The sequence below is a fragment of the Heterodontus francisci genome, chromosome 1 (assembly GCF_036365525.1).
Source record: "Heterodontus francisci isolate sHetFra1 chromosome 1, sHetFra1.hap1, whole genome shotgun sequence".
In the NCBI taxonomy this organism is placed as follows: domain Eukaryota; kingdom Metazoa; phylum Chordata; class Chondrichthyes; order Heterodontiformes; family Heterodontidae; genus Heterodontus; species Heterodontus francisci.
The window spans coordinates 281,800,074-281,827,713 of NC_090371.1; the positions used below are offsets into that span (position 1 = coordinate 281,800,074).

The window sequence follows — 27,640 nt, forward strand, 5'->3', positions numbered from 1 at the left end:
AAACATTCTTCTGTGTTGTATGATTTTATGAGTAATCTGTCATTTTCTCTTTTTCGACACTAAGTGACTTGCTACATCCAACATTTTGTAAAATATTGCTCTCCTGAATTTTAATTTCCAGATTTGTATTTGTGATCTAGACATTTCTCTCTCACGTATGCTCACTTGTACACCCATATGGCTAGGATACCCCAAAGATTAACCCAGCATTTTCTCTTTACAGGGGCTACCTGACTTTCCTAATTCCTGCATTTTGTCAAGTAAAGCTAGTATAATTTTTTCCCCAAATTTTATATTTTGTGACGAGTGAACAGTTCACATACAACACAGCAACTTCAAACCTCCTTCCCCGCAGCCAAAGACAATCCTGCACACTCAGTAAGACTGCAGCATTTGTTACAGGTTGGACGCATGCGCAGTTGCAGCTCCCAGCCTGGGTCCTCCACCATCCCGGCATCCCTTAGTTCAGCATCATGGCGGCGGACGGCGAAGCCTTGAGGCGCGTGTGCGAGACGGACGGTTGTGACAAGGAGGCGCGGCTCCAGTGTCCCACCTGTATTAAGCTCGGTATCCAGGGCTCCTTCTTCTGTTCGCAGGTAACGAGTGGCCCGGGAGTCAGGGGCGGCCGGTGTGAGCGCGGCCACGGAGCTTCACAGTCTATCCCGGGCAACCGCAGAAGCAATATTCCGCATTGACAACTCTCACACCGACCCCCCTCCCCCATCCTGACAAACCCCCGCCCTGACAACCACCCCCCGACAAACAGCACTCTGACCCCCTCCCCCATCCTGACAAACCCCCCCCTCGACAAACAGCACTCTGACCCCCTCCCATCCTGACAAACCTCCGCCCTGACAACCACCCCCTGACAAACGCTTGTCTTGACAAACCCCCCGCCCTGACAAGCCCTTGTCTTGACAACCCCCCGCCCTGACAAACCCTTGTCTTGACAACCCCCCCCCCCCCACCACCCTGACAACAACCCCCTGACAAACCCTTGTCTTGACAACCCCCCCCTCAACAAACCCTTGTCTTGACAACCCCCCCCCCGCCCTGACAAACCCTTGTCTTGACAACCCCCCCCAACAAACCCTTGTCTTGACAACCCCCCCGCCCTGATGACCCTCCCCCACCCTGACAACAACCCCCTGACAAACCCTTGTCTTGACAACCCCTCCCAACAAACCCTTGTCTTGACAACCCCCCCGCCCTGACGACCCCCCCCCCCACCCTGACAACAACCCCCTGACAAACCCTTGTCTTCACAACCCCCCCCCCCCAGCCCTGACAAACCCTTGTCTTGACAACCCCCCCAACAAACCCTTGTCTTGACAACCCCCCCGCCCTGACAACAACCATCTGACAAACCCTTGTCTTGACAACCCCCGCCCTGACCCGACAACCCCCCCCACCAACCCCACCCACCCTGAGCCCCACCACTGACTCACCCAAACTCTGACAACACCCCCACCCTGACAACTGCACCCACTGACCCCGTGACAACTCCCCTCATCATGGCCATCCCCCCCAACTCCCCGCACCTGGGCAACGCCCCCCCCCCCACCCCCACACCAGACAACCCTCCCCCACCTGGGCAACACCGCCACCCGGACAATCCCACCACCTCTCCTCCACACCCCCCCCCCCCCCCCCCCATGCTCACCTGGACAGGGGTTGGCAGGGTACAAAACCAATCAACTGAAATATTGCTCCTTATTGCTGCCACTTACCAACTGAGCCATGGAGGAGCACAAACATTGATTCAGTATGCATCTCTAAATTTGAATGCAATATTTGGGAACTCCGAGGCTAAGCTATTGTTCTGTGAGCACAAGTAATCCTTCGAGTGAATGTAAGCACAATAGCTATTGGAAAGGTTATTCAACTGTGAAGTCCATCATGTTGAAGTTCAGTTCTGTTTTTATTCTAAGTCCACATATGTGGACTTTGTTGCCCACCAGTGACGTAATCATTCAATCAGGAGCTGGCACCCAGGCTGGTCAAAACTGTGGCCTTCTGGTTTATAATGGCTTTCATAGAAAAGAGAAAGAAGTTTGATTTCTATAGCACTTTTCACAACCTCAGGACACCCCAAGGTGCTTCACAGCCAATGAAGTACTTTTGAAGTGTAGTCACTGCTATTATGTAGGAGACGTGGCAGCCAATTTGCACACAGCAAGCTCCCCCAAAGAGCAATGTGATAAAGACCAGCTAATCTGGTTTTAATGTCAGTTGTGGCATAAATATTGTCCCAGGGCACTGGGAAGAACTCCCTGCTCTTCTTTGAAATAGTGCCATGGGATCTGTTCATAGAAATCGTCGACATTTACAGCATGGAAGGAGGCCTATTGTATGCTTGCAGCCTGACACAGCCATCCAATCTAATCCCACTTTCCAGATCCTGGTCCATAGCCTTGTAGGTTATGACACTTCAACTTCATATCCAAATGCATCTTAAATGTTATGAGGGTTTCTGCCTCTACCAACTTTTCAGGCAGTGAGTTCTAGAGCCCCCACCACCTTCTGGGTGAAACATATCTGCTCAAATCCCCTCTAATCCTCCTACCTCTTACCCCAAATCTATGCCCCCTGGTTATGAACCCCTCAAGCAAGGGGAATAAGGCCTTCCTATCCACTGTATCTAGACCTCCATAATTTTATACACTTCAATTTGGTCTCCCCTCAGCCTCCTCTGTTCCAATGAAAACAACTCTAGCCTATCCAGTCTTTCCTCATAACTAAAATTCTCCAGTCCAGCTACATCCTCGTAAATCTTCTCTTTACCATCTCTAGTGCAATCACATCTTTCCTATAGTGTGGTGACCAGAACTGCACAGTGCTCCAGCTGTGGCCTAAATAGTGTTTTGTACAGTTCCAGCATAAACTCCCAGCTCTTATATTCTATGCCTTGGCTAATAAAGTGAAGTATCCAGGTATGCCTTCTTGAGCACGTTATTTACCTGTCCAGCCACCTTTAGGGATCAGTGGACATGCAGTCCAACGTCCCTCTGTTCCTCTACTCTTCTTAGTATCCTACCATTTATTGGGTATACCCTTGTTAGTCGTCATCAAATGCATTACCTCACATCCACCTGAGCGGGCAGACAGGGCCTCAGTTAATGTCTCATCTGAAAGACAGCACCTCCAACAGTTCAGCACTCCCTCAGTACTGTACTTAAGTGTCAGCCTTGATTATGGGCTCAGTCCAGGAGTGATGCTGTAACCCATGACCACCTGAATTGGATGCGAAAGTTCCTCCACCAAGCCAAGGCTGGCAGCTAGTAGTGTTAATACATTTGAAAAAAAAAAATTGGTGTGACAGTCTCAAGTCACTTATTTGAAAGTCACTTCAAATTGATCAGTTAACGATATCAGGTTGCTCTGTGTACCACAGAATTATAGTCTGTTCTGAATTTGACTTTGCTTAATTCAGATAATCTGTTAATATGAAAAAATATGTAGCGTTCAATTCCCACTTGTCATTTATGTTGCTTAGTTCAAATTACTAGGTAATTCAAATTCTTAAAGCAGAGTTTTAATTGTCAGAAGTAGACTGTATTTGTATTTCCACACTGAGTCAATATTCAGTGCAGTGCTATAATTAATATGAACTCTCTTAAATATATTCTGTTACCAGGTCACAGCTATTTTCTGAATTGTCTGGTTATTCTATATAATACAAACCAATTGAAAAAATACATAATTATCACTTCACTATATATAAATGTGACTTCGTAAATAAATGCATATTTTGACAGCTTTGTTCCTGGTCACGATTCAAGCCTATTTGAAAGTTTATACGTAGTATTATGTCTTTTGAAATAATCTCTTTTGCCCTTTGCTATAATTGAAAATCCATTTTAACATCATAGAATGCAATTTAGCACTTAACCACAGCTACCATAAATCTGCCAAGCAATTGCCAGTGCTAATATTGTAAGAAACGTGATCAGCTGTGATGCAGTTGACTAAAGCATTTGTTGACATCAATCTTCACTGCTTAAAAACTGAAGTTCATTTCTAAATTTACTCCAAGATTCTTTGTGCCATATTAATGACTCCACAGTCCTTGTATAAATGTGTGGGCAGAGTAGTTTGTGGTAAAGCTGATGGGGTAATAAATTGGTGGATCAATGAATAAACTGTATGATTCAAAATCCTGTGGCATAATATGATTTCATCAGTGGATGGCCCAGTGATTTATAGGAGACATCTGTTAGCTACATCATTAGAAATAACCAGCGATGAAATTTGAACTAAGTGCCCCAATGCAAGGGAAGGGAAAGGTGCTTAATTTGCAAAATTCTTAATCCTGTTAAATGGTTTACTGTTCACATAGTAAAGACGGCAAGTGGAGTTAACTTTTCTTTGATTAAAGCAACATTGCAGTTAAAATCATGCTATAGCTTTGGTTGCTTTATAATTTTCCAGTAGGTTGCTATATATGGACAGTGTTCCCTTGTGATCTGATAGCAGTATCTTTTTGGTGATCTGCCCTTAGAGTTCTCCAACCTCAAAAATCAGTCGGAGTAATCTGTAGTATTATAATTTTGTGCAAAAACTGCCTTCTCTTCGGACCTACACACTGACCAACTTTGGCTGTACAGTGCTTTGAGCTGCCTAGTGGTTGTGAAAAGTGCTATATAAATGCAAGTCTTTATTTTTTATTAGACTAAAGCAATGAATATATACTAAATGGTCATTAGCAATTTCAAATGGTGAACATCATTTGAACTGTATTTTAAGTGGACACAAGGAAATACATACTGATTTCTAAAAATGATAATTTTAGAGGTAAAGTGGAATTCTTTTACTTGTAATGAGACAGATCGATCAGAGCTACTTAGGATTGGTAAGGCATGGCTGAAACATCAGTTTTGGAAATTGATTCGGACTTACAAAGATTTGCCTGTAAAGTTTAATTCTCAGCACAGCCTGGGAGCTGCTAATCTGCACAACACCTTGTAGTACATTAAGACACTGGGGTGCTGCTGTTTACTTGCATTTCAAGATGCAGTTGTAGTATACATGCATGCTTTTAGAAAATCTATATTTTGCTTCTGTTTATGTGTTAAATGACAGTTTTTTTGGTCAAATTTACCTTTTTGCAGGAATGCTTCAAAGGAAGTTGGTCAACTCATAAGCTTCTCCATAAGAAAGCCAGTAAGTACTTTGCGATGGCCGTGCATTCGTGTGTCAGCCATAGCGCAGTAGGTAGCACTCTCACCTCTGAGTCAGCAGATTGTGGGGTCAAGCCCCACTCCAGAGATTATCACAAAATCTAGACTGACAGTTCAGTGCAGTTGTCGGAGGTGCTGTCTTTCGGATGAGATGTTAAACCTAGACTAAGCGTGCTCTTGCAGGTGGATTTAAAAGATTCCATGGCAATATTTCGAAGAGCAGGAGAGTTCTCCCTGATGTCCTGAGACCATTATTTATCCCTCAATCAACATCACCGAAAAACAGATCATCTGGTCATTATCACATTGCTGTATGTCGGAGTTTACTGTGCACAAATTGGCTGCCATGTTTCTTGCATTACAACCACAACTTCCCAATGAAAAGCACTCCATTGGCTGTAAAGTGCTTTGTGATGTCCTGAGGTCATGGAAGGTGCTATATAAATGCAAGTCTTATTCAACTGACACGTGGATAAATGATAAAGCTGCATAGTTTTGACTGTATGTGCTTATGAATTAAAAAGTACATACAGTATATTTCCTGTGCCCATTGACTTACATTTTCTTAGCAACAAATCGCACCTGAATAGGTACAGAAATACAAATGGAATGCAAGAAAAGCAGGTGGAAAGGCCTGTAACGAGGGATACCAGGGCAATAGAAAAGAGAAATCAAGTGACCTCTGGACATTTCAAAGTGCTTTACAGCAAATGAAATACTTTTTGAGGTGTAGTCACTGCTGTAATACGGCTCACGGTAAGCTCCCTCAAACAGCAATGTGATAAATGCCCAGATAATATTTTTGTGATATTGGTTGAGGGATAATGGGATAACTATTGGTCCCAGGATACTGAAGAGAACTCCCTGCTCTTCTGGGAAATAGTAGCCATGGGATTTCAAGTTCACCTAAGCGAGCAGACATGACCTCGGTTTAGTATCTCATCTGAAAGACAGCACCTCAGACAGTGCGGAACTGCACCGGAATGTCATCCTATGGTTTGTGCTCCAGACTTTGGAGCAACTTTGAACCCACAACCCTCTGACTGGGAGGCAAAATTGCTACCTACCCACTATGCCACAGCTGACACCTAACACATACAGATGTAATCCCTCTTATTTTCTAACATGAACATTGCAATCTAGGTGCTCAGCAACAAGGTTGTAACAGTTTCACCTTCAGAAAGTTAGAGCAATTAGTTGAACATTTTGAGACTCGGTTGTCCTTCTGCTCCATTTGTCCTTTGTGAAATCTGTTTGGGCAGTCTCAGTCCATTTCCATGGGCCTCCAATTCACCATTAATTGGGAATCTTACTCAGATGGGCAAATGGATAATTAATGTGGCAAATGGAAAAAACTGTCACACTGAAGCAGTTAGGGATGCTCTAATGAGGAACTGAGACACATTCTTGGGGCAGAATAGAGGGAATTTTATTAACTCTGCACTCAGTTGAGCTACATCTTACGTGGAAAATGTTCCATTCCCCACTGCTACTTACCTTTCTCACCTTGAAGCAGATGACAACTTCAAGACAATTTTGCCACATAGAACATAGGGAGGTACAGAGCTTGAAAGGACCATTTTACTTCAGCTGGCTGTCCCAAGATTTCACAAGCTTAATAGGCAGGTCACGATCTAGACCTGGCAGCACTTGTGGAGAGAGAAACAGTGTTAACATTTCGGGTTGATGATCTTTCTGATGAAAGGTCATCGACCTGAAACGTTAACTGTTTCTCGCTCCACAGATGCTGCCAGACCTGCTGAGTATTCCAGGCTTTTCTGTTTTTATTTGAGTTCCAGCATCTGCAGTATTTTGCTTTTGTGTCACTGTCTATATCCCTCTGTTGATTTTTCTCACCAAATGCTTGCCCCAACTTCTTTCAAACTTGTGGTGTCATCAGCTTGATCAGCACCCATGCTGCACTGCCACTCCTGGGCATTCCATTCCAAGCAGTCACCACCCTCTGTGTGAAATAGTCTGATCTGTCCATTTACCCCTTCTCCCCAGAGCTTCATCCATTGCCGCAGTGTCATTTTTGGGAATAAGGTTCAACTTAGTAACCAGCTAGGGAATTTGATTGCCTCAAGATCCTTTCTCGGTTTTCCCTCCTCTCTTGTAGCCAAACTTGACTTCTGTAGCTTCATTACAGCTCAAGTGCATGATGCAGATGTCAGATAGACAGCACAAGCTTCCCTTCCCTTTCTCTATTTTAACACTGACAGCCTAAGCATCAGATTGGTCAGGAATTCAATGCTTTAGACACCACCAGCAAGGTGCAACAGCTGGCACTTGTGCTTATCTAAAAATTGTGATTTCATAAATGAGACTACTACAGTTAACCAAAAAATAAAACTGGCATGGAAAATGATTCTGAAATACTGTATTGCGGGTACTGTGGCAGGTCAATGAACTAAATTACAATTTGTTTTCCACTACAGAAAATGAAAAGTCTAAAGATGAATCCTCCAAATCTGAGAAAGGTGAAATTAATATAGATCCCTGGCCTGGCTATCGATACACAGGCAAACTGAGGCCGCACTACCCGTTGGTATGTTGAATACTGTTTTATGTCCATTCTTATGAAACAAGATGAAAGGAATAATTGCTAGGTATATGACCCCTTCTGGTTAAAGTGGATGATAACACACAGGCGCTGCCTATTTGGAATTTGAGAGACTTTAGGATGTGTTGTGGTTAAAGTTGCATCTTTGAAATGAGGAGAGAAAGGAAATCTGTTTACAACAGATTTGAAAAATCCATTGTTGTCTGTGAGGAACAGAAGTAAGCCATTCAGTCCCTCGAGCCTGTACTGCAATTGATGTGCCGTGGCTTATCTGTGTCTTAACTCCATCTAACATATCCGTAACGCTTAATACCCTAGCCTAACAAAAATCTCAGTCTTGAAAATTTTCAATTGACCCCCAGCCTCAAAAGCTTTTAGGGGAGAGAGTTCCAGGTTTCCAGTACCCTTTATGTGCAGTAGTGCCTTTTGATATCACCCTTGAACGGCCTAGCTCTAATTTTAAGATTATGTCCCTTTATTCCGGACTCCCTCACCACAGGAAATAGTTTCTCTCCATCTAGCCCGTTAACTCCTTTAATCATCTAAAACACCTCAGTTAAATCACCTCATAATCTCCTATAAGTGAGAGAATGCAAGCCTAGTCTATATAACCTGTTCTCATAGTTTAGCCCCGTTGTCCCCATTCAGATACCGTGGCAAGTTGGAGTTTGAAGATTTGAGCTTTCGTAACCAGGGTTATTGGCAAGATTTGTCAGTTCTCAGCTGCCTCTTGGTGGTGCATGTCACTATATAGAAGTAGTACCATATAGCAGGTTTCTCTGCAATCCTTGATATCTTAGGGCAGCGCAGTGGTTAGCACCGCAGCCTCACAGCTCCAGCGACCTGGGTTCGGTTCTGGCTACTGCCTGTGCGGAGTTTGCAAGTTCTCCCTGTGACCGCGTGGGTTTCCTCCGGGTGCTCCGGTTTCCTCCCACATGCCAAGACTTGCGGGTTGATAGGTAAATTGGCCATTGTAAAAATTGCCTTTAGTGTAGGTAGGTGGTAGGAGAATTGAGGGAAGGTGGGGATGTGAGAGGGAAAATGGGATTAATGTAGGATTTGTGTAAATGATGGTCAGCGCGGATTCATTGGGCCAAAGGGACTGTTTCGGTGCTGTATCTCTCTATGACTCTTCATATCTCTGCTGTTTGAAGAAAGATGGTACATGGTGTTCTATTACAGAAAGCCATTCGGTGACGGATATAATTGGAGCCAGTCTTTACACACTTGTATATTTATTTAGAGTTACACTTTACAAGCATATACCTCCTAACCCAACAACACAGTTTTAGTTTGTGTCTATTGATGGGACTCAAGTGAATCCCCAGTTAATGCCCACCAGCTGCATACAATTAAACACAATTAATATACAACTAACACAGGGATGTAAGAGAGATAAACCAAATTGCATACTAAAGCTTATTTTGCAATGGACCACTGTTGAATTTACTAACTACAGCAATTGTAACAAGCAATGAAAAATTCAATCAAACGTAACATGATGTTGCTTTTTAATATTAATAGGAAAGGAGCATTTTTATTAATATAGAATTTCCACAAGTGTAATCTGAAATTGTAAGAACTTGAACTAATGTTTTGCATTTTCTTTCTCCATAGACTTCCATGAGACCTGTTCCGAGTTACATTCAGTGGCCTGATTACGCTCATCATCCGTTAGGTATCCTGCCATTCACTTTCAAATGATATTTGCACAAATGAGTATTTATATAACCTGAGGACTTGTTTTGGCTCAAAACTTGCAGCCCATTATTCAGAGTTATATAATTAAGGGTAGAGAAATTGTCACTACAAACATTGGGTTAATCATTACTCTTAAGTTTCTGTATAAAATTGCTAAGTAGCAATCAACAGACATATTGCTCATTGGTGTGGGGGTGGTGGTGGTGGAGTAGGTATTCTTATAAACCAGTGCCTATTGAGATCCCAAATTCACCAGAGCGGTGCTCAGTGGAAGTGAGGCTACAGACAAGAAGGGAAAATTAATGATATTGTGAACCCAGTTGTCCAGTGTGACTTGGTCAAAGTATTGCATAGAATGTACATCGCAGAGACAGACCATTTGGCCCAACTGGTCTATGCTCCACACGAGCATCATCTCACCCTATCAGCATAACCTTCTATTTCTTTATCCTTCATGTCTTTATCTAGCTCCCCTTGAAAACATCTATATTATTCGCCTCCACTACTCGCTGTGGTAGCAAGTTCCCCATTCTCACCATTTTCTGGTTTGAGAACTTTCTTCTGAATTCCCTATTGGATTTATTGGTGACTGTCTTATATTTATGGCCCCTAGTTTTGTTCTCTCACAAGTCAAGCACCTTCTCGATGTCTACCCGAACAAACCCCTTCATAATTTTTAAGATGTCTATCAGGTGATTCCTCAGTCTTCTCTTTTCTAGTGAAAAGAGCCCAGCCTGATCAGGCTTTCCTAAATAGTTATCTCCCTGTCTGATATCATTGTTGTCAATCTTTATTACACCTTTGCCAGTGCCTCTATATGCTTTTTGTAAAATGGTGACCAGTACTCTTGTGTATTTTTAAAATTTTATTTAGAGATACAGCACTGAAACAGGCCCTTCGGCCCACCGAGTCTGTGCCGACCATCAACCACCCATTTATACTAATCCTACATTAATCCCATGTTCCTACCACATCCCCACCTTCCCTTAATTCCCCTACCTATACTAGGGGCAATTTACAATGGCCAATTTACCTATCAACTTGCAAGACTTTGGCTGTGGGAGGAAACCGGAGCACCCGGCGAAAACCCATGCGGTCACAGGGAGAACTTGCAAACTCCACACAGGCAGTACCCAGAATCGAACCCGGGTGGCTGGAGCTGTGAGGCTGCGGTGCTAACCACTGCGCCACTGTGCTGCCATGTAGTCAAATAACATTTCTATACAAGTTTAACATAACCTCTCTGCTTTCCAGTTCTATTTGCTCTAGAAATGAAACCCAGTGCTTTGCAATTTAAATAACAGTAAGCTTGGTGGTGGGCTGGAATTAACTTGTCTGTCTTCCTTGCAGCTGTCTACTGCAGCTTAATCTCGACCACTATTTGGGCAATGTGTGCATTATGAAGGGGAATCTGATATAATTGTATGTTAATTTGTGTTTTATTCTCTCTTTCAAGGTGTTTCTGAATCCGAGCAGTCCTTAAAGGGAACTTCTCAGATCAAAATTCTGCCTCCAGAGGACATAGAAGCAATGCGAGTAGTATGCAGAGTGAGTTATCAAGCTTATTCTCTTTTAAGATGCAGTTGAATTCGTATAGGAATAAAAACCAATATTTAGAAATCACATGTGGAATACTGTGTATTAGCTACTTGAATAAAGCAGTGCTGCTGTTCCTGAGAGTTACAAAGCTAGTTGAAGTCTGTATGGTTTGGCTGGAGATGAGCTGTTTAGCCTCTTTATTATCAACTTGCAATTTAAAAAGTACTACGTGAAAGATATCAATCAAAATTTGACACTAAGCCACATAAGGAAATATTAGGACAGGTAACCAAAAGCTTGGTCAGAGAGGTAGGTTTTGAGGAGTGACATAAAAGGAGGAGAGAGAATTGGAGAGTTGTAGAGGCTTAAGGAGGCAATTCCAGACCTTAGGGCCTCGGTAGTTGAAGGCACGGCTGCCAATGGTGGGCCAATTGAAATTGGGGATGGGCAGGAGGCCAGAATTAGCGGAACGCAGAGATCTTAAGTTGCAGGGGTTGAAGGAGCTTACAGGGATATGGAGGGATTTGAAAACCAGGATTAGAATTTTAAAAAGGCAAACCAATTGCATTGCTCAAAATATACTTAACAAATTTTTTGGTTCTACTTTAGGGCCCTTCATTAAGCTGAAGGCTTTAGACTTTCTCTGGTATATAATACACAAGAAGATTATGCTTACCTATGTAGTAGTTTCTTTTGTTTCTATTGTTCTTGACAATGTTTCCCATCAAGAGGCTTTATGCCAATGTGACAAACCTTGGTACACCAGGGGCTCTCAGTTGTAGAGTCTTGGGGTATTGCAGACTACTGCTTCCAACAACTATTTGTTCCTGCCACTGTGAGAGTTGTGTGTGATGATTGATAACGAAAGCAGCAATTCACAGTCCATACCAGAGTTTGCTGATTGTAAGACTGGCTGTCTCCTGCATTGTTATTTATCGATAGAAAGTTGCAGCAGAGACAGACTACCAGGGAAGCCATTATTAGAAGTCACTTGAAGTTTTTGTATTAAACATCAATGACAAGGTAAAGCACAAGCTCTCTACCTTTTCCAGGGGTAGCTTTGAAAGAAAAAGACCTGTACTATATTTTGCCTGCTGTGGGGGAATATTGGGAGTAAGGGCTTGTTTCTGTCAATGAGCCATTAGAGTAGATCACCTTTTTTACATCAAAATAGTGAAAGGTCATTGCTAATGTGTGACACTAGCCAAGGAAAAACAAGTGGCTCATTTCTGCAATAACAGTTTGCTTTTATGTAGCACCTTTTACTGTTGTAAAACATCCCAAGATACTTCACAGGTGCATTATCCTCTATTATTTCATGGATCTCTCTAGCTATTCAAAAATGAAAAATGGTAGCTATCTGTGTTTTGTGTATACCAGAGCTACTCCAACATTTATGGTTGCTGTGCTTTCAACACATCAAGTTCCTGAAACTTACTGTATAATTTTAAACTTGTGTTGCAGCTTGCCCGGGAGGTGCTAGATGTTGCTTCAATGATGGTGAGGTCAGGAGTCACAACTGAAGAGATAGATCATGCTGTTCATCTGGTATGGAAATCTTAAAATAAAAATGTGTGTAAATAGATGTAATGAAGAGGAAGTAACCAAAATTAAGCAAACTGTCCCTAATCCTTGACGAGTTAATCTGAGCCCTGACCTTTTCTACAAGGTTTACCATTGAAGTACAGATTAATACTTGAAAAGCAAGTTTTATACTCACCTGCAGGATAGAACAGTGTAATTAAAGCTGGACAGTGTGTGTCTTTGTATTCTTCTCCTTCTGCTCTTTCCTGCCTCCCCCTCCCCTGAACTGAAAGAATATATTCCATGAAAGTGTGAGGAGCCCTGAGTAGAAGAATTCTGCAAACTGTCTTGAAGTGATTTGATGAAGTTTGCTAATGCAACACTGCTAATAATTTGCCTTTATATTATAGTACAGTTCTTCGCTACTTAAAACGTCCATGTTTAAAATGAGCAGTCGCTTATTTCAGCCTAAAAGGCATAATAACCATAAGCCATCTGGGCTAAAGCGTCTTTAATACTGCATTTAATTCAGCCAGAAGCAGCTGTTTAGTGCACTGAATGCAAGACAAACATAAGTAATACTTTGTTAGTGTGCTGCTACATCTAGTGTACCTGCAGCCACCTAATTCCCTCTAAGTGATTATGGAGACTGCAGTTTGTAAACTGACAGTTTCCATGTAGTTCAGGTGAGCTGAGCTACATAGAAGAAAGGTTCTTATTGATTGGTGAAATAGCGTTACCCATGTTATTCTGGACATTGTGTACAGCAGGCAAATCAAGTTCACAGAATCTTAATTGTAATGTCTTAAAAAATAATTAATTGCAGCAATTGTAAAGCTACACAAGAACTCTAAGATGGTGACCCTTTGATCTTTTGTACTGAGCCTGAACCTTACAGCACTGTCTGTGTTTCATATGCTTGTGTGAATTAGTCACCCAATAGAGAATGTGCAAGGATGCCAGAGGTAGTCCTGTAGAAGGAGACTTCCAATGTAGCACTGTTTGGACAATCTCGTTCAGAGATCATAAGGGATGGCTGCTGGAGCCATAGGAATGTAGAAACAGGAGGATGACACCTGAGCCTGTCTCACTATTCAGTGAAATCTTGTCTGAGCTATATCTTAACTACATCTACCTGCCTTGGCTCCTTTTCTTGTAACGGGAGCTTGAACCACTGTAACAGTTATTTGGGATCTCGGTTTGTCTAGCAAATCTGTCAATCTCAGATTTAAAATTATTACTTGAGCTAAATGTCTCTGCTCATCTACACTAACTATGCCACCAGTCTTTGTTATTGGCAAACTTGGATATATGGCTCTCTATTGTAATATCTAAATCATTAATAAAGATGGAGAATAGCTGCCGCCCCTGCGCAGATCCTTGTGGGACATCACTTGTCACTTCCTTCCAATTTGAGAATATACCCATATCCTATTCTGTCTTCTACTGCCTAACTAATCTGCTAACCAGGTCAATGATTTGCCTTCAATTCCATGAGCTTTAATTTTAGCTAATAGTCTCTTGATTCGAACTTTTTCGAATGCTTTCTGGAAGTCCATATAAACTGCATCCATAGACATTCTCCTGTCGAATGCTTTAGTTGCTTCAAAAAATTCAATTATGTTTGTTAAATCCACCAATCCATGTTGTTTCTCTCTAATCAGTTCAAATATCTCTAAATGCTCAGTCACTCAGTCCTTAATTATAAATTCCAAGATATACTTTGCAGTTGAGTTTGAAGTTTGCATAATCTGGAAGGTGGGGTGATGAATTTATCTAAGCTGTGTCATCTCCAATGTCTTGAGAACAAACATAGAAAAAGATTAAAACATGAGATAGCTATCATTGTTTATTGTATGAAGTCTGGCATTTAAAATTGTATTTCAGCAGTCGGATTCATCCAACTTGGAATGCAAAAAGCTAATCAGTGGCCTCTTTGAATTATTTAGGCCTGCTTAGCACGAAACTGTTATCCATCACCACTCAATTATTACAATTTTCCAAAATCATGCTGTACCTCAGTAAATGAAGTGATCTGCCATGGAATCCCAGATGCACGACCGTTGCAGGACGGTGATATTGTTAATGGTGAGTATTTAAGCAGCAAATAAAGGGGCGTGGAGTCTTTGTGGAAAGATAATGAAAGAGCTTAGATTTACGAAGCGCCTCATTACATCTCACAGTAATGTTCCAAAGTACTTTACGCAGCGAATTAAATTGTGTCGTTGCTGTTGTGTGCAGGTTCAGCAGTTATTTCAGTGTCAGCATGGTACTACAAACAACAATGAAATGAATGAATGATCAGTTCATCTGTTTTTATGGTGTTTGCGAGGAGAATTTTAGCGAAAACACGAGGCAAAGTACTTGCTCTTTTCTGAATAGCGCCATGGGATCTTGAACCACTGTAACGGGTATATGGGATCTCGGATTTAACGTCTTGTGAAGGACATCACTTCTGGCAATGCCGCATTCCCTCAGTACTGCTGCTGAAGTCGCAGCTTAGTTTACATAGGCAAGTCCCAGAACTCTAGCTTGATCCTATTCATGACAATCAAAAGCATTTTTATTAAAAATGATAGATTTTGATCACAACTAGTTCAGTGGAAGCAAATGGTTGACTTCACAATTTTGTGTTATGAAATGATAGCACATTCCAGGTCTTGCTTACTCCAACCAAAAGTTTCTGGTTTTGGTGGAAAGAGAGAATCACCAGAGTGCAGCACCTGTTTTGATCACAGTTTTTAAAAAAAGCACTTGGATGAAAGGTACTATTTCCAGAGTAAACAGCAATTTGTTAGCTTATTTGGGCAATGGTAGAACACTTTAAGGAAATTAACTTGCAGGGCTATGGGAATTGAGCAGGGGAGTGGGACTGACTGGATTGCTCCACGGATAGCTGGCATGGATTCGATGGGCCAAATGGCCATCTCCTGTGCCGTAAATGATTCGATGACTTCATGCCTGTTGCTTTGGAAAGCCCTTTGATCCAACTCTGAAGAGAGTGTTGAGCAGAGATCAGCTTTTTGAAAGTGGGAAGGTTTTTAAACTGAGAGCTACAAAAGTTTGTTAGTTTCATAATCAGATATACTGAAAGAACAGTTAGAATACATCTTATTTATGTCAAGTAAGATGAACCACTATGTGGGGAAGCATGACATGTTGTTTATTTTGTATTATTGCACAAAGATAAGATGGATTGATTGAACAAGGTGAATTTGAACACAATTGTTTATTCACTTGTTATGAAACAAAACAGCTTAATGATTTGTATCAAGCTACACTTCAAGTGTTTGCTCAGCTTATTGAAGAGGTACATTTGCAAAAGGCTTGTATATCCAGTTTGGGACACAAGAGGGTACTATTGTTACACCCTTGGTTATGGTATTGCAAAAGTAAGTAAGAGGTATTGAGGCTCAGATTGTACAAAGGAGAAACTGGTGGTACAGACAGCAGACCCAAGTTTGTAACAGTGACGATACAAGTTCCACATGTAATGCTAATAAAACCTAGTTGTACCTCACCATCTGCTGTCTCAACCCCCTCCATTGCCTCTCTGTTGTCACTGTCCGAAATCAAGTCCTGGATGAGCAGAAATTTCCTACAGTTAAACTTTGGGAAGACTGAAGGCATTGTCTTCAGCCCGCGCCACAATCTCCGTTCCCTAGCTATTGAGTCCATTCCCCTCCCTGGCCCATGTCTCGGGCTGAAGTTGACTGTTCCTAACTTTGGAGTCCTGTTTGACCCTGAGCTGTGCTTCAAGCTCCATATCTTTTCCATTGTCTACTTACACATCAACGATATTGCCTGTCTGCAGCTAAAAGCTTCGTTCATGCCTTAATTGTCTTCATACTCAGCTATTCCAGTGCTACCCTGGCTGGCCATCCTCCATAAACTTAAATAAAAGCAAAATGCTGCGGATGCTGAAAATCTGAAATAAAAACAAGAAATGCTGGAATCATTCAGCAGGTCTGGCAGCATCTGTGAAAAGAGAAGCAGAGTTAACGTTTCGGGTCAGTGACCCTTCTTCGGAACCCCAAAGTTCCGAAGAAGGGTCACTGACCCGAAACGTTAACTCTGCTTCTCTTTCCACAGATGCTGCCAGACCTGCTGAGTGATTCCAGCATTTCTTGTTTTTACTCCATAAACTTAAGCTCATCCAAAACCCTACTGCCAGTACGCTAACTCACACCAAATCCCGTTCACCCATCACCCCTGTGCTCACTGACCTGCATTTTAAAGCTCGCATCCTCATGTTCAGATCCATCCATGGTCTTGCCCTCCCTATGTTTCCTCTTCCAGCCCTGCAGCCTTTTAGACCTCTGCATTCCGAGAATTCTGGCCTCTTGTTCATTCCTCACTTCCTGAGCTCCGCCATTGGCAGCTGTTGCTTCAGCCCTAAGCTCTGGAATTCCCTGCGTAAGTTCTCCTTAAAACTTACCTTTTGACCAAGGTTTTGGTCACCTGTTCTAATATCTCCTTACATGGCTCGGTGTCAGTTTTTTGTCTGATAATCACTCCTGTGAAACACATTTGAACAGTAAAGTTTGCTACATTTAAATTGTTGATTCATGCGAGCTGTTAGCTGACTAGAATTCCTCTAAGGTCTTAATTGGATGTGTGAAGCAGAGTTCGTAGGAGCCCAAGAACTACCCCCATAAGGCCCCCCATTGATGTGGCCAGGTGGAGAACCGTTCTTGACCTGGTCAAAAATATGGGCTGTATCCCAATGGAACTGGGTTCATATTGTCTACATCAATATCTGTCAATATGTGCAAAATGCTATCATGTGTTCATGATTGGTGATGCTCACCACAATGGTTGCCGTGTAGAAGGTGGCCATTTGGCCCATCAAGTCCATGCCATGCCATGTGGTTATTGTACAACTCACAGTGCAACTGTCCAATAATAATTGGCAGCTTCTATTTACAAACTCAAAATTTAAATATCTTGCAACTGAATAGTTATTTCTTTTACAGTGGACATTACAGTTTACCGTAATGGTTTTCATGGTGATTTAAATGAGACATTTTTTATTGGCGAAGTTGACGAAGGGTCAAAGAAACTGGTGCAGACAACGTATGAATGCCTAATGCATGCTATTGATTCAGGTAAGCAAATGGTGCTGAACTATTCCATCATTAAACAATAATGGGTACAAAGACAGAACTGAAATAAATCTAGGTGCATATTTCAATTATAGAGTCCCCAACATTAGCAGTCTTGCAGAAAAGTACATAGAATGTACAGCACTGAAACAGGCCATTCTGCCTGACCAGTCCATGTCAGCATTCATGTTCTGCTTGAGTGTTCTCCCATCCTTCTTCATCTCACTGTATCAGCAAACTCTATTCCTTTCTCCCTCAGCTGCTTATCTAGCTTCCCCTTAAATGAATCTATACTATTAACTTCAGCCACTACCTGTGGTAGGGAGTTCCCATTCTCACCACTCTCTGGGTAAAGAAGTTTCTCCTGAATTGCCTACAGGATTTCTTGGTGACTATCTTACATTTATGGCCTCCAGTTTTGCTCTTTCCCACAAATGGAAACGCTCTGTGTCCGTTATCAGAACCTTTTATACTTTAAAGAGCTTTATTAAGTCAACCCGTTAGCCTTCTCTTTACAAGAGAAAAGAGACCCAGCCTGTTTATCCATTCCTGAAAGGTATAAACTACTGCAGCCCACCAACAGAACAAATAAATCATTACAACATTTATGTTGGTCACTGTATGCAACATTACATCTAGGTTACCTAAGCAACGATGTACATTGTTTTATTCTGTAGTTTGTCTACCAGGTCTAGTTATTCAAGTTTTGTGCCTCTCTCAATTTCTCATTCTGTTTTTAATTAATTGGTTTGATACATTTTTTTAAAAAAATGCCCCATCAGAATAAATTTACTTCTTTTCCTTGCAGTAAAGCCAGGTGTTCGGTACAGGGAATTGGGTAATATTATACAGAAGCATGCGCACGCAAATGGCTTTTCAGTAGTTCGAAGCTATTGCGGACATGGGATCCACCGACTCTTCCACACAGCACCCAACGTGCCACATTATGCTAGTAAGTTATACCTGTTTAATCTTATACAAGTGAAATGGAATTGATTGCTTTAGTTACTGCGTTTAACCATCTTCAGAGGTGCAATTCTGTGATTTGTTTAAAGTAATTTCTAACACCTTTTGTGTGACCCCAGCCTAACACTCAACTTTGCTTCATCACCCACCTGATGAGAAACAGTTTTTCAGTGAATGTCCCAGACACATGAACAGGTGTGTTTTTTTTTCTCTCCTGTTCTGACGCTGGGTCGAGCACATGATAGGTTCCCAGACCCACTCCCTCTCGATTGGCAAGGTGAGTGAGCAGGCCATGTGTCTGTTGCTTATTTCATCCATGTGTGATCTCATTTTATTTCTTTTCACTGACAGAGTACAAATTGCTTTAAGGTGATTGACAAAAAAACAAAGACGACATGAAAGCATTTTTTTTTATCACGGTGAATTATGATCTGGAATGTGTTGCCTGATAGCACGGTGGAAGTAGATTCAATAATAACTTTCAAAAGGGATAAATACTTGAAGGGGAAAATAATTCAGGACTATGGGGAAAGGGCAAGGAGGAGTGGGACTAATTGGTTAGCTCTTTCAAAGTGCCAGCATTGGGGCGAGTGATCTTCTTGGGGCTATATTATTCTATGATTTAAGATCACCGTTCAGGGGAGCTTTAATCTACAGTGCAATGCTAGAATGTTTGTCATCAAATTTATATTTGGCCTTTTCAAAAGTATATGAGTTCTCTGATAAAATAATGAGCAAATCATCAATTTTAGTGGTTATAAGAAAGACCTGGTGAGTTTTGTGCTCTGAAAGTTCAGGATACATTTTTATTGTGATTCAAATGTGCGTGGAAAGTGGGTAAAGAGCAGAACTTTTATCCATATTAAAATGAGCTTTAATCACAGAATGTGTAACCAATGGAATTAGTCAATTATCACTTTTACCAAGTGTTTGCTTATTAGTTTTCAGAATGTTTTAGTTTGTGAAATAGGTGATTTCTTTTGCCATGTTGGTCGAGTTCTAGTGTGACCAAAAACTAGTTAACTTTTTGTATGCCAGTGCCTTATAACATTTTACTAGTGACTAAATCTCATGGCACAGATGTTTATAGATTTAGCTTTAGTTAGAGCAATTGAAAGTCAGTTTTGTTGTCCTGCTGTCTCCCCAGAGCTCTGTATGTTCCTCTGCTAATATTTATCAAGTTTTCCCTTGAAATGTACAGTGATTTCTGCCTCAATCTCCTGCTCCAGGCATTGATGATCTAATATCTCTCTCGGTAGAGTCACCTTCTCAACTGCAATTAGGGATGGGCAATAAATGCTGATCTAGCCAGCGATGCCCACATCCCATGGATGAATTAAAAAAAAAACTTCTTCCAACACTCTTTGCTCTCTTAGTGACTATTACAAATTAGTAACACTTTGCCACTAACAACCAACCAGAGGAAATCTTTCATAATTTAAAAATACTCTATTAAATCTTCGCTTTCTCAGCCTAGACATGGGTGAAGTGTCAGAGGCTTGGAGAGTGGCAAATGTGACACTTTTATTCAAGAAAGGTGGTAGGAGCCAGTCCTAATAACTACAGGCCAGTTAGTTGAACATCAGAGGTGGATAAGGTTTTAGAAACAATTATTGGACAAAATTAACAGGCACTTGGGGAGGTTTGGTATAATTAAGGAGAGCCATGATGGATTTGTAAAAGGCAAATCATGCTTGACTAATCTAATTGAATTTTTTCATGAAGTAACATGATTGATGAAGGGGATGCAATGGATGTTTATATGGATTTTAACAAAGCGTTTGACAAAGTACCACATAAAAGGTTGGTTAACAAAATTGAAATAGGAGGGTCAGTATCCAATTGGATAAAAAATTGGCTTAAGGACAGAAAACAGTGTTACAACTGAGGCGGGAGGAGTGCACTGTTCATTCAGTCCCACTTCTCCACAGGTCACAACATATATTTAAATTTTCCCACTTACTGAAACAATCAATCAGATACTCTACTTCTCCCCAGAATAAAGCACACCAGTCAGGTTTCTTTAATAAACAACAAAATTATCCATTTATTATAAACCAAGTCTTAACCAATAATGAAGTAAACATACCACAAATTGAAATATTGAAGCACCTTATTTTATCCTAGCCCTCACGCATACACATACATACAAAACTGGTTAACTGGGAAAATAAAGGAATTTTTGTTTACAGCTGTTACAAAGAAATAGTAGGAATAAGAAAATACTTCGACTGAAAAGAAGGTATGGAAGTCCTTTGTTTTGGCAAGGTGTTCCAAAGGCGAATAGGCAGCTGCTACTAGGAATCTTCCTAGAACAGTTCTTTCCAGGCAATGTTGATGAACAGTCTGGGTAGGCTTTCAAGAGGTGATTCTACAGAAGGCTTCACATAGGTCTTACATCAGGTGTGTAGTAACAAAGGTTTCGATTTTCACACCTTCGATGCAAAGTTTCTTCAAAGATGCAAGGTTTCTGCAAACATGCAGGATTTCTTCAAATACAGGAGGCAACAGGAAACACGCTTGACACAGGATTTGCTTTTCAAGAGGAAGATGGGCTGGCTGGATCATCTTCTGTTCTCCTGACAAGTCAATAAGCAAACTCCAACTGCCTGTTTTTAACAGTTCAAAATGAAACTAAAACCTTTCCAGAGGCAAGTTGTGTGACATCTATAAATCCTGGCTTGGGCTTCAGGTCAAAACACAACCCCCTGCTGTGTTCTTTGCCAACAGGTGTCTCCCAGTAAAACCTGTTTACATTCAGTCCAAACCTTCTGGTAACTTCTTTTAAGAAAAACACCCATAGCTTAGCTTCAAGATTCCAGCATCCATGGAATCCCTTTCTGTTTTTAAAATATAGATTCTCAAGTTTTAACAAAAAATGGAAACCCTTGTAACAACAGCGACTTATAAATGGTTATTTTTCAGACTGGAGGATAATAGACAATGGTGTACTCCAAGGGTCAGTGCTGGGACCACTGCTTTTTTTGATTATATAAATGACTTGGAAACAGAGTAAAATTTTTAAATTTGCAGATGATACCTAACTTGGAGATGTGGCAAAGGGTGAGGATGATACAATTTGACTACAACAGGACATAGATAGGCTAGCAAAATGGGCAAACAAGTGGCAGACGGAATTTAATACAGAGAAGTGTCAGGTGATGCATTTTTGCGGAAGGGATAGGGAGAAGCAAAATAGACAATGGCACAGTTCTAAAACGTGCAGGAACAGAGGGACCTGGGCATGCATGTGCATCGATCTTTGAGGGTGGCAGGACATAGAGAGAGTAGTTAACAAACCATATGGGATTTTGGGCATCATAAATGGAGGGATTGAGTACAGGAAGAATGCTGAACCTTTACAAAGCTCTGGTTAATCCCCAACTGGAGCATACATCCTGTTCTGGTCACCACACTTTAGGAAGGATGTGAGGGTCCTTGAGAGGGTGCAGAGGAGATTTACCAGAATGGTTCCAGGGATGAGGGATTTTAGCTATAAGGTTAGGTTGGAGAAGCTGGGGTAGTTCTCCTTGGAGCAAAGGAGATTGAGGGGAGATTTGATGGAGGTGTACAACACTGTGACAGGTTTGTATAGGGTAGACAAAGAAAAGCTTTTCCCATTAGCTGATGATACAAGGTCTAGGGGAGACATGTTTAAGGTGTTGGGCAAGAGATGCAGGGGATATGAGGAAGAACTTTTTTATGCAGCGAGTGGTAATGTCCTGGAACTCGCTGCCTACGAGGGGTGGTGGAAGCAGAGATGATCAATGATTTCAAAAGAAAATTAGATGGACACTTGAAGGAAATAAATTTGAATGGTTACAGGGATCGATTGGAGGAATGGGACCGACTGGCTTGCTCTACAGAGCTGGCATGGACTCAATGCGCCAGATGGCCGCCTCCTATGCTTTAATGACTCTAAATAGCTCCCGTGGTCTCAAGTCTCTCCTGACAGATGTGGCTTCCCATCCCTGACATTAACCTAGTGAATCTCCACCGTGCATACTCTGTGATTTTAATGTCCTTTCTATAATGGGCAGCTGAAAACTGCATGCAGTGTTTGAATTGTAAAGTAATCCATTACCTATTGTACACTATGCCCCCTTATGGCTGTTGCATTTCATTATCAAATAATTGTGCTCATAATTTGAACTAAACATTTTATTTTGCAAAAATAATCAATTATAATGAGTATCAGATTTTGTATTGCATAACATTTCATTGCAAAATTGTGCACTTTTTTTCATGCAAGTTTTGAACTGAGTTGCAACAACTAATATGCAAAAACTAGGTCCTGTATTATGTTCAGATAATAGTGTGAACAAATTTAGGCACCGTCTTGTTATGAGAATATACAGAAGCAGTCAGATTGTCGCCAGGGAAAGACAGCTGGTCCATCAAACTTGTTGTGGTGCAACTTAGTGGTCATGACTCACTTTTCAACCCCACTTCACCCAGCCCCACTGACCAAACATGCAAAATCCTTGGCGAGACGGAACCTAGAAGTGTGGGCAAAAAAAACTCAAATTCCTGTCTCACTCCTTGACGATTAAATTCTCTTTAATAGTTTGTATAGTAGTAGGTCTCTGTAATATCTACATCTGTGCTAATTACTACAGAACCTGCTGTTGACTGCAATTGTAAGAATGAGATTGAGAGTTTAACCGTGAATTTGTTGTTTTAGAAAATAAAGCTGTTGGAGTGATGAAGCCTGGTCATGTGTTTACAATTGAACCCATGATTTGTGACGGTAAGCTATGAATTACTTTGTTTCGCAAAGTTTTATTTAATTTGTGTGCAGTTGGCAGGCCAGTAGAAATCTAGGAAAACCTGTGCGAAGTGTGTGATACGCTTAATCTGTATTCATAAAAAGCCTGTAAACTGGCTTGAAAACAATTCTCTGGTTTTGGCGTATTCTCGAGATGCAAGTAAATCTTAATTCAAATGGCAACGGTGGTGAGTTTTAATTTATTGAATTCTTTCAAAATGTTAACATTTGGAATAGGTTAATAATGTCCTGTTTTTTTTCTAAAAAGCAAACCAAGAACAGGTTCACTTCCACGGGAAAAGAACTGAAAAGCCAGAGAGGTTATGTTAAACTTGTATTGATCCTCAGTTAGACCACACTTGGCGGTCTGTGCACAGTTCTGGTCTCCATATTGTTAAAAAAAAAAGGTAATAGAGGCACTGTAGAAGGCGCAGAAAAGATTCACAAGGGTCATATTAGAACTGAGGAGGTACAGGAAAGACTGAAAGGCATGATAGGTTGAACGGCTGCCTCCTGTGCTGTGTGATTCTATGATTTATTTTAGGTGTGTGTACAAATAGTTTGTTTTTAAATTTTAAAAAAATCCCTATGATATTTTCTGCATCATAGGGGCTTGGCATGATGAGACATGGCCAGACAGCTGGACTGCAGTAACTAAGGATGGCAAGCGTTCAGCACAATTTGAGCACACCCTTTTGGTCACGGAGACAGGCTGTGAGATCTTGACACGACGCTTGGAGGACAATGGTCGCCCTTATTTTGCATCGCAGTTGTAGCCCGGCACCCTTGCTGTTGTACCCTCTGGCATCCCCCTTGCTGTCTTCACCTGGAGTTCAACAAATGCCTTAAGGCACTGATTTGTCGTTTTTTTTCTAGTTCGGATGCTGCAAAGCTCTGGATGCACAAACAGCCTGTTTGCAATATATCTTGTCCTCTTTCTTCTCCTTCTGCAACCCCCATCCCCCCCACAGAGTACCTCTGGTCCTAATGGTAATTCTTCCTTGCTTATATCTTAAATGTTTCTTATTAGAATAAAATCTGTGGCTTCTATCAATAGATTGTGAGCTATTGTAAAAGAAAATGGAAATTGTGACTAGCTGCTATAAGACTAGCTGGCAAATTTCCCCAGAGATTCTTGTTATGGACATAAATTTGTATGTTAAAATGATGGAAAAAGATATTGCTCACTCAAAAGAGAAAACACATTTATTATAAACTTAGCTGGTCAGAGATTCTTTCCTAATCAAATGTGACTTTAAATGCTGAATGTTTTGGCGATTTCATTTATATCATTAGTAGAAAATATTCAACACCATCAAAAACTCTTTTTTGCCCAAATTAAAAATGATATTCACTTTGTACCATGATTAGACAAGCTAAGATTTTTTTAAATTAAATTAGTAACTGTCTCGTTTTTTTCCTGATAGTTGAAATACTGATCGTAATGTTGGTGCAATGTCCTTGGTAGATTACGGTGTGGGATATGAGAGTGGAATATTGTTTCTTTTTAAACTTGTACTTTTAATCTGACCATATTGCAGAACCTAAAAAAACAAATTAGACCACACTTATAGGTAGTCGTTTACACTGCAGTTTTGTTACGAGTGCAAAACTGACCCTCATAAATCTAGAGAATCTTAAATGCCATTAGAAAAACCTAGCACTATCTTGGTTACATATTGACATTCCTGCAGTATCTGGTACTCCAAATTGAAGGTGTGTTAGAAAGAATAAGTGCTTCCTCAGCCTGTGACTTCAGCAAGGTTTTTGGTACAGGAAAGGCACAGCATGACTAAATGGGGAAATTGCCCTACTGTGCTTTATATCATTTGGCCAGTTTTTAACTTGAACAGAGCTGAAAACCAAAAGGAATTGGGGAAACTAACTCAGTTTTCCTTGAACTGTTATTTGGCCAATTGACCGGCACTTGTTCTTTGTGAACTGTGTTCTTAGAAATTGTCTGGTTTACATGTGAAAGTCTGCCCTCCATTGATTTATCATGATTTTCTCCTCTCCACAGCTAGTTGATAAACCACTTTTGCCCTGAAGACGACAGTGAAAGGAATAGCCCTTGTTACTCTCATTGTGGTGAATTTCTTGAAATCTCTTGGAATCCTATGTGCTCACTTAAGAGATTGGTAACTTGGGTCCAAATCTGATCAGTTGTATGTTGGACACAGAGAAAAATCATCGAAAATTCCCCTCTGATTTTGCTGCTTGGCTTCCCTCTCTTGAATGTGGCAAATCTCACTGGGGTATGGTTCCATAGGCTACTGTCCAGACTTACTTTTCCTTCCATTCCCCGCCCCTATAATTCCATTTGTTCTGCCTAGCCTGTGTGTGCTGGAGCTCTCATTTTTGCTGCTGCAGCTGTACTGAGTTGGCTTGTCAAATCAACCTTATTCTATTTGCCCTTTTAATGGGGATTGGAACAAGACGGCTTTTGTTTAAAAAGCTTTTATAAAATAATGCCATGAGAATTATAATCCTCCAGTAGTGGTGCTTAGAGTTTGATTTGAAGGAACGTCAGGAGATTCTCATCGTCCTTCCCTTCCAGTTATTGGATCGTAGTTCTGAAGAGCTTTTTAAAAAAAATACTAAGGAAGATCCATCTGGGTGAAACTTGGCTGTGAGCATTAGCTGCAGCTCAGTGGGTGGTGTAAATGTCATGTGTGTTAATATAAATTGTACATAGTGTTTGGAGACTGGGAGAGGGTGTGTGAATCCGATGCCTTTGCTTAGATCGGAATAAATATTTAATGTTATAGTTTTGTTAGCCCTTGAGAATAGGTTTGGTCCTTTTACCATCAGTTCTGCTGTTTAAGAAAAATATAAATCATCATATCTGTCACTGGATCCATCAGTATCTTTTGCTCCTATCAATCACGACTCAGCTTGGATTGCAATCCACAGCAGCCATCGTTAAACAAGTTCAGTAGGTTTCTGGAAGTAACTGGCCAGACTTAGCTCAAACATACAGAAGTGTTTCTATGTTTAAAGTTCTTGTTGGTTTGATGGCCTTCCTAAATTCCCAGAGAGAAACCTGATGTGCTCTCATTACTTGCCATTTACTGTAGGACCATGTTTTAGACTTTCTATTGCCAATCACCCAGTGCCCATAAACTCTCCCCCCACTTGAAACCTTAACCGTGACCCAGTTCAGTCAGTTTTGACCTGGGTATAAGACCTCATATGATATTGGTCCTTTTACATTGTGCCGACCTCTACAGCTTTAACAAGCATGAGTTGAAACTGGCTCAGGATCAATCTCCCTGGCTAAAACTGTCACTATGTCTTTGGACTTCAGCTTTTTGTTCAGCTGAAGATAGGATTGCCTTGAAATGCCAATTGTTTACAACAACTGAGCTGAGAATAATGTACATGACCCTTTTCTGACATGATGTTCAGTGCCTGATGTAATTATTTTCTTCCTGTGGCAGCTATACTGCTTGCATAAGTTTTGGGATGTGAAATTGCCATCTAACTGTAAACTAGTGCAAATATTGGGCTCAAGTACATAACCTCTATTGTGATAAAGGCTGACAATTTTGCAGAAGATTCCTTGCTAAAGTGAGTACAAAGCAGTCATCTGAAATTTGACTGGTTGGTAGAGCCAGGGTCTGTTGATTTAATGAGTGATGAATTCTTAAGTGAGAAGCATGTGTTTTGTTCGTTTGTGTGTGTTGACACACCAGTAGTTAGTTGGTACATTTATAACAAGCCCTGTATAGCACAGCAATGCTATGATTCACTGAAGGAACTTCAGATTTGGTGTGTGATCTGTACATGTGTATACAACCACTGTAATGGAAAGGTGTACATAAGGTTTTAATATTTTAAGCCATCAGCTATGATTCTCAGATTACATTCAACACTTATTGAAAAATTAAAATGTTTCGCAATAAAAGTCCTAACAGTGGACCAAGTAAAGTGACCTTTTGTTCTCTCTCCCCTGCCCACTCCCCAAATCTTACAATCATAAAGGTTTACATCAAATTGACAACTTGAAGTGCGTCTAGTTTTTCAAATATCTGTTTTAGCCTGTTCTCTCTCCCCCCACCACAAAGAGTAGTAGAATTTGTAATTTCTTTGCATTTAATTCTTGGTGCTGAGATCTGATACTGTGGTTGTTTTCTGAATTGAAGGTTGATGGCTTTATATTGGTAAAAGTAAACTATATTTAACAGTCTGCAAGAACTGCCAGTGAAATAAGCCATGTTGAGTTTTATATAACATGATGTGCAAACAATAAATGAGTCTCAGATTTTTGTATCACTTTTCTTGGCCTGTCTGA

General features: G+C 41.0%; 1 protein-coding gene across 2 annotated transcripts; it reads left to right on the forward strand.

Annotated features, from left to right (window-relative positions):
- The first annotated feature begins 465 nt into the window (after positions 1-465).
- Positions 466-27,611, forward strand: metap1 (methionyl aminopeptidase 1). Of its 2 annotated transcripts, XR_010976354.1 has the most exons (12): positions 466-596; positions 5,112-5,163; positions 7,619-7,728; positions 9,361-9,421; positions 10,901-10,992; positions 12,448-12,531; positions 14,457-14,595; positions 17,484-17,615; positions 18,421-18,564; positions 23,263-23,328; positions 23,956-24,336; positions 25,367-27,611. XR_010976354.1 is itself a non-coding variant. In XM_068046289.1 (11 exons), exons 1-11 carry the CDS (start codon positions 474-476, stop codon positions 24,120-24,122), a joined length of 1,170 nt encoding a protein of 389 aa, XP_067902390.1. In that variant the 5' UTR covers positions 466-473; the 3' UTR covers positions 24,123-27,611. The 2 variants fall into 2 exon arrangements, 1 of the variants encoding a protein (XP_067902390.1); XM_068046289.1 differs by having other exon boundaries at positions 23,956-27,611.
- The last annotated feature ends 29 nt before the right edge of the window (positions 27,612-27,640 follow it).